We start from the raw sequence: 15079 nt of genomic DNA on the forward strand, positions 1-15079 counted from the left end.
CAACACTACGTGGGGAAAATTTTACTCCCATAACCAATTCCCACTGATTTTAGCATGCCAGAGTGCAGACCCGAATTGAGCAGAACTAGAGTGCACCCAGAGTGCTGCAAACGTCAGGAGATTAATAGTTTGAAGCTCGGTTTCTGGAGGAGGGGGAGGAACTCCTGGCCCAGGGGCTCTTTCTAAGCTCTCTCTTTTCGAGACATCTCGCTAATGGGCTGCTTCTAGAAATTTCTGTTCCATTCCAAAAGGACAGGTTTTTGAGGGGGGATAATCGGTGCAGTTGCTGGTTGATTCGGCTGCAGGACAGCCCCCGGGTACCAGCGCAGTGTACAGGTGTCAGCCATTGGGCGGGGCCTGTACTCGGTGACGTCACGCAGCTCTGGGCCGGCCAGCAGAAATAGGGCAGCTGTCAAGCAGCGGCAGCGGCATTTTCCTCTCCAGTCGGTTTTCTGTTAGTCGACTGGTAGAGGTGAGCAGCAGCCAACCTTCCTCTCGCCAGCCACTGCGGGCAGCGGTCGCAGCTCCCTGTCCAGGAGAGGCGAACCACAACAAACCCGACGCGTGCTGGAGGAGGTTCTCCTCTTCCACCTTTCTCCTCCTCTTTCTCCTCTGTCCCTCCTCCTATCTCCCTGCTGCACATTCGTCCCGCGACTCCTCCAGCCCTGGACGTTCCAGGTAAGAGGGGCCGCTGGGCGCGCTGCGGCTCACCCTGCCGGAGTATTGGGGGGCTTGGAGCCGGGGTAGGAACCTTGCGTTGGGGTTTGAAAGTGCGCTGGTTTCAGCTAACGCTTCAGTTCCCTGGTCAGAGGATGACCTACCCCCATTGGGTTCCAAGGATCAGAACCCGCCACAGGAGTCCGCTGGGGGCCATCCCCAGTCTGAGAGTGCCCTCACTGTGAGCACCTTTGCGCTGTTTAGTGTGGCATCGGGTGTCGGGGAGGGGAGAGCAGGTCCGACTTGACCTGACAGTGGAGCTGGGCTTAAGGGAGACTCGGAGCGGCGCCACAGTGCTTGATCTCCGGGGGTCTGGAGGCAGAAGAGCCCCGCGTCTGCCTGTCGCAGAGCGGCTGGAGCAATTCAATGCCCTGCAGCACCAGCTGAACCCAGAGGCGGCTGCAGACAAGAAGATCTGCGCTCCGGTCCGGGGCAGGCGGCTGATACCGACGGGGTGGGGATCACTAGCTGGAGACTTAGTCTAGCAGTCAATAGCTGTCCTTATAAAGCCGCGGATTTGGAGTTGATTTAGGGTTACCTTTTTACTCTTCACCCAATGTTCTTTTCTCTTACAACTTCAATTTGGGCTCTGTTGCTTGCTCAGAGGTTAAGCAGGAATGGAAAAAGTCGGTGTAAGCCCAAGCAAGGTAGGCTCTGATTCCAGCAGAGTTTCCTTTTCAAGGCCACCTTGCAAATCTTTGCCCCTAGGTTCAGCATCCGATGTTGTGCCTTCAACAGCTCCCCTTGCTGCCTCTCTCCTCTTACTTGAGCTGGATACACTGTTAGTGTTATCGTGGTGTGTCGCATTTAGGGTGCCCCTCAACTCTGCCACTCTGGCTTAAGTGCAGGAAGTTTGACTTCTGACAAGAGGGATAGTGTTTGCCTAGCCTCGGGCCCTACAAAATGTCATGGATGCTTCTACATCTTTTCTGAGCAGCCTAGACCAAACTTCAACCAGCTTCAGAGTTCTGAAGCATACCAGCCTAAGACCCCTCCACCAGACACAACTAACTAGCGAGAAATGGGCTCGTTTTCAGTAAATACTCACTGATGCCCAAGCCAACCGTTTGTGGACAAAGCTGTTAAAATGCTTGATTTTGCATTGTTTGGCTCTTTTAATTCTACGTACCTAAGGGAAGGAAAGATTGTAGAACAGTTAAGATCTGGTTTGGGTGGGTGAGAGCTAGCCCTAGGAAAAGAGCTGTCTAGATGACCTGGTGCTGAGATACATCTGAAGCTAAGTTCCCTGCTTTTTGATCCTCTAGATGTCGCTTCTGCTGTGATGATTTTTTTTTTTTTTTAGTTCCCCGTTGGCTTACCAAAGCACGAAGCCTGTTGCTTTAAGAAAACTTCAGAAATGACCAAAGTTCTTTATCTGCCTGCTTCTCACGCTTTCTCGCTTGACCGAGTTTTGAATAAATGCTTCCCAATTAAGTCTCTTTGACGAAATGCCTCCCCCCTCTTGCATTTTTGGCCTTAGAATACTAGAATTTTTTAGAGAATTGTAACATTTAAGAAATGTTACATGTCTAAAATCACTGAGAAATAGTTATCGACATTTCCTCTAAGAATTGATAATGTGATCAGGGAAGGCTATTTAATCTGTCTGAGTCTTGGTTTCCCATGACAATAACATGAGAAATAATAATAATTCTAGTACTTTTCATATAGGGTTATTGTAAGGATGAAATTATGTAACCTAAAGAAGTGTCTTGCAAATCTTAAAATGTTACATAATTGTAGGATGATACAGTGTGGTCTTTAAGATCTTTTTCAGTTCTAAATTATATAAGGTTTCATGAAAGATAACACCATTAACACTAACAGCTGAAGATGACCAAATGCATCTTGTATTTGATCCCTTGGTTCCTAGTTGAGCTTTTAGATGACTTTGAGTTGTCTATTGTAATAAACTTTCTACGTAAAATAACTGCTTGTGAGTGTGTATCTAGCTTTTAACAGATGGGGGAGGTGTTATGATTTTCATAACATCCTTATGAAATGAGCAGAAAAGAATTATGATCTCATTATGGAGGGAAGAAAATGGGAGAGTAGAAATGACTTACCCAGTTTGTGATTTTTCCTGTTTGTGATAGTAAGAAGCAATGTGGTCCCAGGTTCTTTTTACTAGATCACTCCCTTAGAAGCAAAATTAAGTCAAATGAAAATTTCTTGCTTTTCTTGTCCATTTTTAACACCCCCCCATAAAACTTCAAACCATTCTGTCTACTTGGTAAACCTGTGGTTTCTACTTATCTTTTTTATCAGTTTCAAACACAATCGTTGTTCAATCAATGCTCACAGACTCTGTCTCTGTCTGTCTCTCTGTCTTTGTCTCTGTCTCTATGTATGCCACAACTCCTCCACAGAGGATTCACACTGTGTACTTGGAAATTCTTTCAGGAAAATAGGTTGCCAAAAGTAAGACAAAAAATGCTAGCTGCACATAATATCTTGGAACTGCTTACATAAGACTACGATTATTTTTTGCTATTGAAAATTTAGATGACTATACACAATATTTTTCTATTTTTTGCATAACTAACTTTGCCTCTAAAGAAGAACATTTCTCTATGTCAATCACACAAATTCTTGGATTGCAAAAAGCTGTTTCTTTTTATGACTAAGACCTACAGAGAAAGTGTTTTGAGGCCCTTTTTTTAATTATTAAATTCTTGTAGTAATTTGTAAGTCCTTTCTGTTTTCCATCCCAAGAAGGAAGAACTTCATTTTGGTCTTTTTTTTGCCAAAAAAAAAATCTTTCACAAACATTATAAGGAGAAAGTAAGATTGTTCCTACTGCTGTACTAGTAGGCAAGAAATCAAAAACTCTAGATTCATAAGGTGGAAGATTAGTACTTAAATGGACTCTCTTATTTGCTTAGTCTAACCTTTGCTTGCTGATAAGGAAATTGAAACCCATAGAAGTAAAGTGACTTGCCCAAAATCATACAACTATTAAGTAATTAAAAGGAAGAGTTCAAAACTAAGTCTTTTTTGACTCCCTTCCCTGTGCCATTGCCTTTCCCTATGAAGCTGAGATTCAGAATTTTGGTATCATTGACATTGTTCAAGGGTCAGATTCTAAGTTTAAAAAGGCAGTTAAGCTGAAAGTCATTCTCAAAATGTAAGGATGGGGTGGAGCCCCTCTCAACAATGTAACCAGCATAATTGGAATGTAATAGTCTTAAATATTATGCATAGAATCATTTAGGCACCTCATTTATCAAATGTTGGAAGTATTAATCAAAGATTGAGTAGATAATTACTAGGAAATGCAATTTAACTTCATTATGGTTTGTTGCAAGGTTAGTCTGAAATTCTTGCCATGCTTAATTTCTTTGGGATGTTACAATCATTAGAAACTTTCTGTGAAGATTTCAGATGGAAGCTAGAGGTTAGTATTAGGGGTGGTTAGTCCAAATATTCCTCATTCTCTTTTCTTTTAAATAAAAATAAAATTTGCCAGGTAGTTCATCTAAGTAGTGAAGAGACATTCAACTCTTCAATTTGTGGTAGAATTGAGAAGTAGAGTAAATATGGAACAGGGAATGGGAGTATACATTGGAGCAACCTTAAGTAATAGTATTTGATTTGAGGGTATATGATGGTCTTAATTTCACAAAAAGAGCAACGAGAATATAAATTTATTCTCAGGAATAGTAAACTAAATTTGAAGTGGGACTTTTAAAATTTACTTTATACAAATCATCCCTAGTGCTGTGATATCATAAAAAGAACATTGTATTTTGAACCAGACATAGACTTTATTACTAGTCCTGTTCCTTTAGCCTTGGTCACTTGTTTCCTCTTCCCTGGATTATTTTCAGGATTTCACATTAGGTTGAATCTAGAGTTTTCCCATAAGCAAAATAAGAGATTTGAATCTTCCATTCCCAATGCCCATGAAAATCTAATTGTATTGAATCAAACTGTATTAGTTGATAACCTATTTTCATGTGCGATGCAAAATCAGAAATAAGGAATTGAGGTTTCTTTGACTTTCTAATATAAACTCTTTGAAGGCAAAGATTATTTCTTTTTATCTATGTATCCCCAGCACCAACAACAGTGCCTAATAAAGCACTTATTATTAAATGTGAATGCTTGTGGATGGAGGTGATGCTATTAGAATATAAAAATTCTTAGTTGCCAAATTCTCACCCAATGAAGGAGAAAATTAGGATAGATAGAAGGGCCACTTTTAAAATTAACTCTTGAGTTTTCTCTATGACCTCAGTTGATATGTTCTCCCTAGCTTGCCACTAAATATAAAAATGAAGTGCTCTATGAAAAATTGTTGTAAAGCATTCTAGGAGATGATGGTCCATAAATCTCAAGTGGCAGTATTTTTTAATGGATTGTCAAGCATTGAGAAGAAGAAAGAATTATAAGTGGTCAGTGACATGAAACTAGAATTATGAAACTTATTTTTATATAATATATAGTAGGGCTTACATACAGCTTTAAAAATCCAAATTGCTTTTAGAAGTTGTTCTAGATTGTAAAGGAATACATGGGACATGATCATACTAGCATATTGTCACAACTTAGCTACATAACTAATAATATATTCTATAGACATTCGCAATTGATCTTATGATCATGTGATTTAAAGAGAATTTCATGAAGAACTGAGCTTTGTTAAAGGTCACAGGACTTATTTGTGTCATAGGTAAGATTTGAATTCAGTCTAATACTCGCACCTGCCACTTTACCTTGACCATAATAGATACTTAATAAAATATCTGTTGAATTGAAGCTGGGGTAAATGAAATCAGACTTGTGATCTGGTCACACTGTATTGATGTATTGCATCATTATGTAGTATTATGCAGTATTATGGTTTTATGAGTTTAATTTCTCTTAGGAATCTGAAGATATTTCTAGTGTAAGGCAGAGTTTTAAAATCAGGTAATGGCAGACAGTTTTATTTGGATTAAGAAGGGATTGAGAAGAAACTTAAAAGAGGCTACAGATACTAGATCTACCTTATGGGAACTTAATGTGGCATCAAGTTGGACATAAAGACCAACCAAAGTTTTTGATGATTGGAGTAAGAGGCTAAATGGCTATCTCCTGCTGAGCCAGGTCAACTAAACAGTAGTTTGGTTTCTATCACACAAGGGTAGTGGGATAGGGACTGGATCAATGATTTCATTAATCTAGAGAGCTTTAGGATAAGAACATCTTGACCAATGAACAGCATCACCTTCCTTCTCTCCAATTTATCCTGAGTCATACAATGAATATGTCAAGGGTGTGAGTTGAACCCAGGTCTTTCTGCTCTGAGACCAGTTCTCTATCTACTATGTTATACGGTCTCTTACGTATAGCATTTTACAATGATCAGTTTGAATTGAAAATGAAAAAGTTCCTTGCCTTTATTAATGGAGAAATAGAACAAATGTTTGCATGCTTAAAGGATACCCTTTTTCTGTGCTGGATACTGGGATAGTTACAATTGAAGTATAAGGCTTGATGTCTCCTCTCATGAAGCTAGGGGCATTCGAGAAACGGTTGGGTCCTTAATAAGATACCAGTTTTGATCTTTTTCTGTGTGTTATCCAAGGACATGATTAATTAACATGCTAGTTTTATTCCATTCACACAGACTCTGAGCTTTGAAGTTGAAATGTTTTCTACTAATACCAATGGGAAGACTTTTTGTTTTTAGCCTCTGCCCCCATTCTCCATACCCTACCTCTTTCAGTATGTCATGGTAGCCTTAAACTGTGTATTAAGCCTATTTTATATTATGGTAATATTTGATCATCCTTAGAAAAGAGGATATGAATCATTATGTTATGGAGTTAGCTTCAGTGAATGGAGGTTAAATTATTATTGTTGTTATTTTGGAGATAGATTGTTCTGAGAAGATCATGTTTTTAAGGTTTCCCAGTTTCATTTACAGAGTATGGCAGACTAGAAAATTGTTCTTGAAATTTTATCACTTACAATACAACCATTTTAGGCATTTTAGCATGTAAATTAGACATTATTATAGCTTACTTTCAGTATTTCATCACTTGGTATATGACAGGCACTTTTTATATATTTTTTAAAATGCTGATAGCTTTTGAAGCACTCCTTTACATTTTTCTTATTGTCTCATCAAAATCATCTTATGACTTCAGTAAAAGTAGATATAATCATCCCCATTTTGCAGATAAGGAAGCTGAGGAGATCTGAGAGGTAAATCAAGTATCTTGTTTAAGGTTAGCCATGTCCTTGATACACACATACTATATAGTTATAAAATGCTCTGTTTGAATTTTAAATTCTTTAACTTCACTCCTGATTTTTCTACTCATACTTTATTCCCCCCTCCACTCAATAATCCAGCAATACTGGCCTATTTTTCTGATTTGACCTCTTTCAAGACTTCTGCAAAAAGCCTTTCTTATTCCTTCCTCTCTACTTGCTTATTCCTGTCTCTGCTTTTCTTTCTGGGTTTGCATTCCATTTACATCACCTATATTTTGTATCTACATAATTATTTGCATGTTGTCCTTACCTTTGGAATGTGAGGTCGTTGAGGGTAAGGACCATGTTTTTGTAATTGTGACAATGTTTTTGCCCCTGTGTGGATGGGTCCCCTGTCTTTAGCACAGCATCTGGCATACAATAAAGTGCTTGTTGACTTTATGGTATAGTCATGATTATTAGTCGAAGCTACAATATGGTCACTGAATAGATGACTTGTATCCCTTTCTTCAAATGACATGGCTTGATGGCTATCTTATTCCTCACAGATTCAAGATAATGAAATCAAGAAGCTTTGGATTGTTCTTCTTGCTGCTTGAGATTTATTTGTCAACCACCCTGGGATGGATGCGTTCAGAGACAAGCAGGAGTGTTCCCTCAGATGTGGGAGGGCTGAAAAAGAAGGTATTTTGATTCACTTACTGATTGGGAAATATTTCAAAGTTTGAATTCTTTTCCGTGTTATTTTCAAGTGATATCTTTTTAGGATTGAGCAAATGTCAGGGTGAATTTTAAGCTTACTCATCATCTTTTCCTTAGGATGCTCGAGGCAGGGTAGATTGGAAGAGCAAACATAATTATAGGATAAATCCTTTATCTCTGCAGCAGTTCTGAACACTCAAAGATGCTCAGCCTATGGATTCCCTCCTTACTTTTACTCCAAACCATAACTTTCATTCACTAATCCCTTTTCCTTCCAAAGACAGAAGAAAACCAGCTTTATTAATATCAAAAAAGCCTTGAAATTTCAGACTAGAGAAACAGTATGAATTAATAAATCCATTCAGTTTGCATTTCTTTTTTTTAAAAGGATTTATAGTTAAAAAAATAAATAACAAGAACTAACCACAGAATTGAATTTGAAATCATAAAAGTTTAACTTTCACATTTAACCTTAATACTTACTTAACTATGTGATCTGTGCAAATCACTTAACCTCTGCCAACTTTAATTTCATCAACTGTAAAATGGAAATAATAAGGTTGTTTTGAGGATCAAATGAGATAATATGTGAAAATTGCCTAGCACAATATTTAGCACATTTGGTAGTTAGAGAATTACTAGGGAACCTGCTTTGATGAAAATATAAAATTATTAAAAATTTATAGATTTTATTTTTTTCTGAAACACCTAAAGAGTTTATTAATGAATACTTCACTGAAACAACTTTTAATAGGACTCTTTCTCTTCTCCACATAATCATGAATCACAAATTTTGCAGTAAAATATCATTGATTTGGAATTTACTCTTTGGAGACTCTGCTAAGAAGCATCATATGCTAATGATCAGAGATAGATCTAGCCTAAATAAAGAAGATCTGAATTCAGACTCTGCTTCTGCTATCTACTGAGTGACTTGTACCAATTGGTTAATTTTGTTAGTGCTTTAGTCAATTCTTAAGTCTGTAAATTGTCAAATAGTTGTAGAACTGCAAACTTGAAGTTCATTAAGACTAGTGAAATTGTAGGTCCGGATTAGATAACAAGTTAACATTTCTAAAAATTGTAATTTAATGCTACTTATCTATGTCAGTGACTTTATAAGGGCCAAATAAAGTCTTTATAACTTCAGCACATGCCCATCTTCTTTCCTTGGCATTGATATTTTTTCACGTGGAACACAAACCAAAAATGACTCTTCATAGTAGTCATTTCTCCTGGGAAGAGTTAATAATGAAATAGCTTGGTTAGAAAGACATCTGATGGAGCAGTGATAACTCTGCCAAACCTCAGAGAATACAAATTCTGTAGCAACTGGGCTTCTTACATCCTTGAGTTCTCTGGATTAATCAAATCCTAAGGATTGGGGAGGCATCCTTGTCTCCTTAAAGGTAACTATACCAGTCTATGATTAAATAAATGTTTTTTCCCTTACCACAATATATGACAGGATCACTTAATTATTTAATAAAAATGAATGATTGCTCATTCATTATTATTTAATTGTCATATAATCCTGAACATACAAGTCTTAATCTTTGGGGAGCTTCAAGAATAATTTAAAGCACACCTTCTCTGCTTAAAGTTACCATTAAATGTCTTTATAGTGACACTATGATTAAATAGAAATATTTTGCCTTCCATTTAATTCCATGTACTATGGTTTATTTAAAACTTGGAAGAATCTAGAACAATGACTTTAAAGAATCAAAACTCCTTTTCCCCCACTCCTCTCCTCTCCAAGCTCACATGGCTTATGACCTTCAATCATAGTCCATTAAAAAATCATTCATGTTTAATGTGTGATAGTAAAGTAAAGCCTTTAGGGTCCTATTAGTGCCTTATATTAAAATCTCTTTTAATTAAAACATCAAGGCAGACTGTGCATTAGACATTAACCAGGAGTGAACTAACACAGGAAAGTTAATATTGTATGAATCTTTTGTTGTCTAATTGCTGTTAATGTTTTGAATCCTGAAAAAGAAGTGAGTTTAACTATTCCTAAATGAGGAATTTAATAAAAATTCCTCTTCTCTTGTAGGTCATCTAATGGTCCAATGGAAAGATTTTTGGCTTTGGGGTAAGAATGCAGTGTAGTACCATGATAGGAGTATTGGAGAGTTAAGAAGATTTGTTCTTGAGCAAACTACTTTATGTCTTAGGGACTATTTCATGAATTAAAAAAAAATCTTTTATGATTTTATAATCTTATTTCTTTGAGTAGTTTACAGGACTTTTCTATGTAGATCCTCATTGTTTTATTTTAGGGTAGGATTTTGAAAACAAATTCCAGAACTGGTGAAAAAAGGTTTTGAAACATGCTTCCATCTCGATTTTATTTTTAATTTAGGAAAGTGTTTTTGTTTCTGACTACTTGTATAAAAACTCTTTACTCAAATAATTCACAAATTTCTTATGAATTCCTGCTTTTGTGTATGCTTTTGGTCCTCACTTGGAATGTTCTCTTCTACTCTCTGCTCTTATCTTTATCTTTTTTGTTATCTTTTGTTATCCTTTATCCTGTATTTATCATTTTTGAAAAGCCCAGCATAGTGCTCAACTCTTCCATTCAGACCATCTCTTCAAATCCTTCTCCTTATGGCCCGAAATCATAATGATAGGACCTTTCTCTTAATTCTTGTAACTTTAAAAGAAGTTAAAGAATATATTGAATGTATATATTCCTCTTTTAAACTGAGAGTTAGTTCCTTTAGGATAGGAACTAAATCTTATGTAACTTGATCTGCTCTACAATACATAGCACAAAGTTCTGTTTATATCTTTTGCCCAAATATTTAATTAATAGTTATTTAGAACCAACCTCCCACTATTTGAGTGTGCCTCCCAATTGTGCCAGATGATATTCCTAATGTGCAGCCTAACTTGGAGACAGTAAGAATCACAATACAATTAAGTAATGAGAAATGAGAAATCAACTCTTTAATTCACTGACCTTTCTGAGCTCCACTGTGTTAGGAAATGCATTAATTTTATATTAACTGGCTTGGTTTTCTTTTAGGTAGGTAAGAAGCCTATCTTTTGGAATTTGTTTGGGTCAAAGAGATAGAGATATAAAAAAGTAAAATTTGGGGAAACTTGATATTGTGAAGTTTGGCAGAGTTCCCCTTGCCTGGGGAATGTCTTTGTGCCTCAGTGTTACTGACCTTGAGAAAGCAAAGTGGTTAGTGACCAATACTGAAGCATCTTACCCACATTTTGGGGAGAGAGAGAGAGAGAGAGAGAGAGAGAGAGAGAGAGAGAGAGAGAGAGATGCCCAGTTAATGAGGGAATTTGTTTTAACTATGCATATGTATTATAAGGGATTTCTTTTCCTTTTTTCATTGGGATGGGAGGAATAGAAATAGTGTTAGGATTCTTACAAGGTGCTAAGTAAGTGGAATTGAGGAGACAATGGTTAAATCTAGTTTAGCATTGATTTAATCCTACAACAAATAATGGTTTCCTGGTGATATAATGATTGGTGTGTACTCAGTGTGGAACATATAAGGAGAAGCTCTCAGGGCCAGAAAGGCACACTAGAAGCTCTCAGAGCCTCAGCCAGGATTTAGTCAAGGAGATTCGGAAGCCAAAGAAGGCAGTCAGGCAGAACTAAGGAAAACAGAGAAGTGGGGGCAGGCTGTCCTGTGGAGAACACTGAAACCAAGATCAGAAAGGCCTCCAGAAAACTAGCCAAGCCCTAAGTGAAGGAGACAAGACTTTAAAGGAGACAATAAAGGATTTGGACTTTTAATACCTGGCTCCACTTGGGGTGATTATTGAACTAAAATGAAAGCTGCTGTTCCCAGAAGCCCCACAAGAAATCTGCTCCCAGAGAAAATTACATTTTAGAGAATATTATAAAATAGATTTCCATAGTTAGTTTTATTTCATTTTAAAGTACATGAGTATTTTATTGCATTCCATTTCTCAAGTCTGAATCAGTAGACTGACTCAGAGTAACTAGTGAGTGAAGAATAGTGGAATGATCATTGGTAAGGGTAATTGCATTGCAACAACTGATTCTCTCATCCCATATAACCAGATATAAAACACCAGCCAGTCAGCAACCAGATTAAAATGTAGTTTGGGGGTAGCTGCATAGGGCACCAGCCCTGAAGTCAGGAGGACCTGAGTTCAAATCTGGCTTCAAATACTTAACACTTCCTAGCTGTGTGATCCTGGACAAGTCACTTAATCCCAATTGCCAAAGCAAAAATAGAAATTGTAGTTTGGAAATATTTGACAAAATAAATAAAAATGGAGCATAGATAATGTTAATTTAAGATTTTCACAGTCAAACATGCAGCAGCAGGGATCTTTTTAAAGGTTTATTGGTCCCAGTGTCTATTTGAGTTTGACATCATTGCTCAATAGCATGTTCAGGCCTAGGTTTCTCTTAACTTCTTTCTTCCTTTTCCACAGTTCTCTCTAGAATCCTCTTCTGTTAACAAACACCTTTTTTTTTTTTCTAGATTTCTTTTTTTTTTTTTTAATATTCTTTTCATCTTCTAATTCTCAATGGGTTTGTTTTGTTTTTTTCCTGAAGACCTCAATTTCTTATTATACTTTTCAAATCTGATTATTTTTCTCTTATTTCCTTCTTGACCCACAGGGTCAGGAGAACAAACTAGCATCTTCCTTGTTCTCCATTGCCATTTTCAGACTCTCCCTTTAACACTGTCACTAAGTGCTTACTCACTTTAAAGTTTAGTCCATCTTGCTCAGATCCTTGCAATCATCTAGTGACCTCCAGATCATGCTTTTTGTACTCAGTAAGTTCAGTCCCTGGCTAACAGTCTTTTTTCTCTATCTATATTGTCATCCCCTTTGAATACCCTGACCTCTCACTTCTCTAATCTCTTCAAATCTCATCATCCCTGACTATTCTACCTCAGCTGGAAAGATCGATCATATGTTATACCCTCCTTGTCCCCATTCTCAACTATATTTCTAATTTTGGTTTGGCCAATAAAATATTCTGTAACCAGACGGCTTTAAACAAGTTATATTTTTGAGAATCAATAGAAAATCCTTGGAAGGATAAGTCTTCCTGAATACCTGACTCTCATAATTACATCCTTATCTTTACTTATAGATAAAATATCTTATGTAGACATACTTATGCATAAATGCATGTATACTTCAAAAATACAGTTTCCTCCAAGTGGGTATTCTTTTAACTATTGCAAATCACAAATGGAATGATTCTCTGAGCATGTCTAGAATAGTCCCTAGATAAGACAAAGTCTGCACTGAAAACTGTAGCAGCTTGGTCTAGATCCTGCCATAACTTACACTTCACTAACATGGTTTTTGCTTGAAAATCCAGTGTTGCCCTTACTCCACAGTCAGGTCAGGCATAGGAGGAGAGCTCTAGTAAAAGGCAGGTAAGTATGTACATGTGTGTATGTAGATAGACTGGAAAATAGCTCCTGCGAACTTCTATGAATATTGATTTGCTTTGACTTATTTTCTCCTGATAGCAATATTTAAAAAAAATAATCCTTTGACTTACCATCATTTTTATTTGAAAATACTTGGAAAGGATTAATAAGATTTGACTTAGCTTTTAAAGTTATTATACCAATTACTTGAATATCCTTAGGGTAAAAATGATTTAAATGACCAGTGTATTTATTCAAAGATTTGTAAAGCAATTATAGAAAATGTGAATTTTATTAAATGAATAAATTAAAGCAAAGAGAACACTTGAAATAGCTTGCAAGAATTTAACATTTTGATAAACACAGAGTAACAGGAATAAGACCTGTAGGAATACTTTTCCTTGTAGGATGTGTGTGGTATATCATGTTTTAGAATACCAATGTATCCTATGACATAACCCAACATAGATGCAAGACAATGGAATTATTTGGAATTTATAAATAGTAATAATAATAATAATAAGTAATACTCTGAGTGATATCAATACTTTGACTCAAGAAAAAGCAGTACCACTCTTCACTGTCCAGCTCCTTGCTCTATTGTGAAAAAAATTTCTTTTGACAGCTCTTCTCAAGGACTTTAAGTTTCTGTTCTCTCTTTCTTTCTCTGTCTCTCTCTGTCTCTTGTTTGTCTCTCTCTCTGTGTGTCTCTTTCTCCTTCTCTTCCTTCCTTCCCTCTTTCTTCCTCTCCTCTGTCACTCTGTCACATACTCTGTGTGTTTTTTATGTATTATAGGAACCTGTCATTTAATAGTCATTTAGACAGTATTTCTAATAGAGTATCTTTTAGAATCACAAAACTATAGAGGGGCACATGAGAATCTGTTTTAAAATGTCCTCCAGGTCTTTTAGTGATCTATTATATTTAATGTCCTGTGGGTGTACAGCAATACATAATAAATGCTTGTTAAAATTTTGATATCCCCAGTCAAGATGTTACTTAAATTTAAAATGGAAAGCACTTAAAGTACAGCTGTGAACTGAATTTGAAAAGATAGAAGAGATAACTGGAACATAGAGACTTTTAAGAAGGGAAGTGTATAATCCAAATTGCCATCCAACACAGGAATATTCTCTATAATATCTTGGGAAGAATATTTCTTCTGTGATTATTATGAAAAGTGCTTCAAAGGGACATAAATCTGTGTGTGTGTGTGTGTGTGTGTGTGTGTACATCTAGTATGTTGACTATGAGTAAGTTTAGAGGATTCAAAGATCCTAAGTACTTCTACTTAAAGGAATCCTTTCATGTTCAGCAAGATATCAATGTCTTGTCCTCAGAGTAATAATGGGGGTCTAGGTGGGGTAGAGAGTCCTGCTGTAGTGGACAAAAGAGATGGAGACAAAGACCCTACTGGTGTCAGGCAGCTTTTGGGAAAGATGTACCATGAGACAGGGTAGGAATGGAGATAAAGGAAGGAGACATTGGGGTGGGGTGAGGGAGGGAGGTAGAAAAAAATTTGCAAACCCCTTTATTTCTTTCCAGAGTATGAATAATACTTTCCCTATTTGGTTTTGAATTTGTCATATTTACAAAAAAAAGGCAAAAAGGTGCTTCTTCTTTCAGGCCAAGTCTGTCCATTATAATTTTATGATAGAGTTTCAATTATTGGTATTTTTGTGTTTTGCATTTATGTTGTTGTACTTATTGTGTCTGTTGTTTTCTTGGTGCTGCTTATATCTCTTTGTTTTATTTCATGTAAGTTGTTTCATTCTCTGTAGTTATATAATCATCATTTCTTATTGTGCAGAAATATTTCGTTACATTCGTATACTATTTTTTAGTCATTCCCTAATCAATATTATCCCACACAAATTAAAGCTCACTATCTTAACAAGCAAATAGATTAATTCATCAACTTGGGAATCTCTATGATGTATCTTAATATCCTTAATATCCTTCAAGCCTGAAACTAATGTAAGTAAGTAAGAAAGGCTACTTATGTTTTTTATTTTGCTATTTTAACTGCCTTTACTAAAGCATAAGTTTT

At 36.5% G+C, this 15079-nt stretch overlaps 1 protein-coding gene across 2 annotated transcripts in view; it reads left to right on the top strand.

Annotated features, from left to right (window-relative positions):
- The first annotated feature begins 357 nt into the window (after positions 1 to 357).
- Positions 358 to 15079, top strand: part of FSTL4 (follistatin like 4) — a 790888-nt gene continuing 776166 nt past the window's right edge. For both annotated transcript variants that reach the window (XM_031953062.1, XM_031953063.1), the window contains exons 1-2: positions 358 to 678; positions 7473 to 7608. In XM_031953062.1, the coding sequence (XP_031808922.1) occupies positions 7483 to 7608 (126 nt within the window). In that variant the 5' untranslated portion in view covers positions 358 to 678; positions 7473 to 7482. The remainder of the gene's footprint in view (positions 679 to 7472; positions 7609 to 15079) is intronic.

This window comes from Sarcophilus harrisii, chromosome 2, assembly GCF_902635505.1.
Source record: "Sarcophilus harrisii chromosome 2, mSarHar1.11, whole genome shotgun sequence".
NCBI classification, from domain to species: Eukaryota; Metazoa; Chordata; class Mammalia; order Dasyuromorphia; family Dasyuridae; genus Sarcophilus; species Sarcophilus harrisii.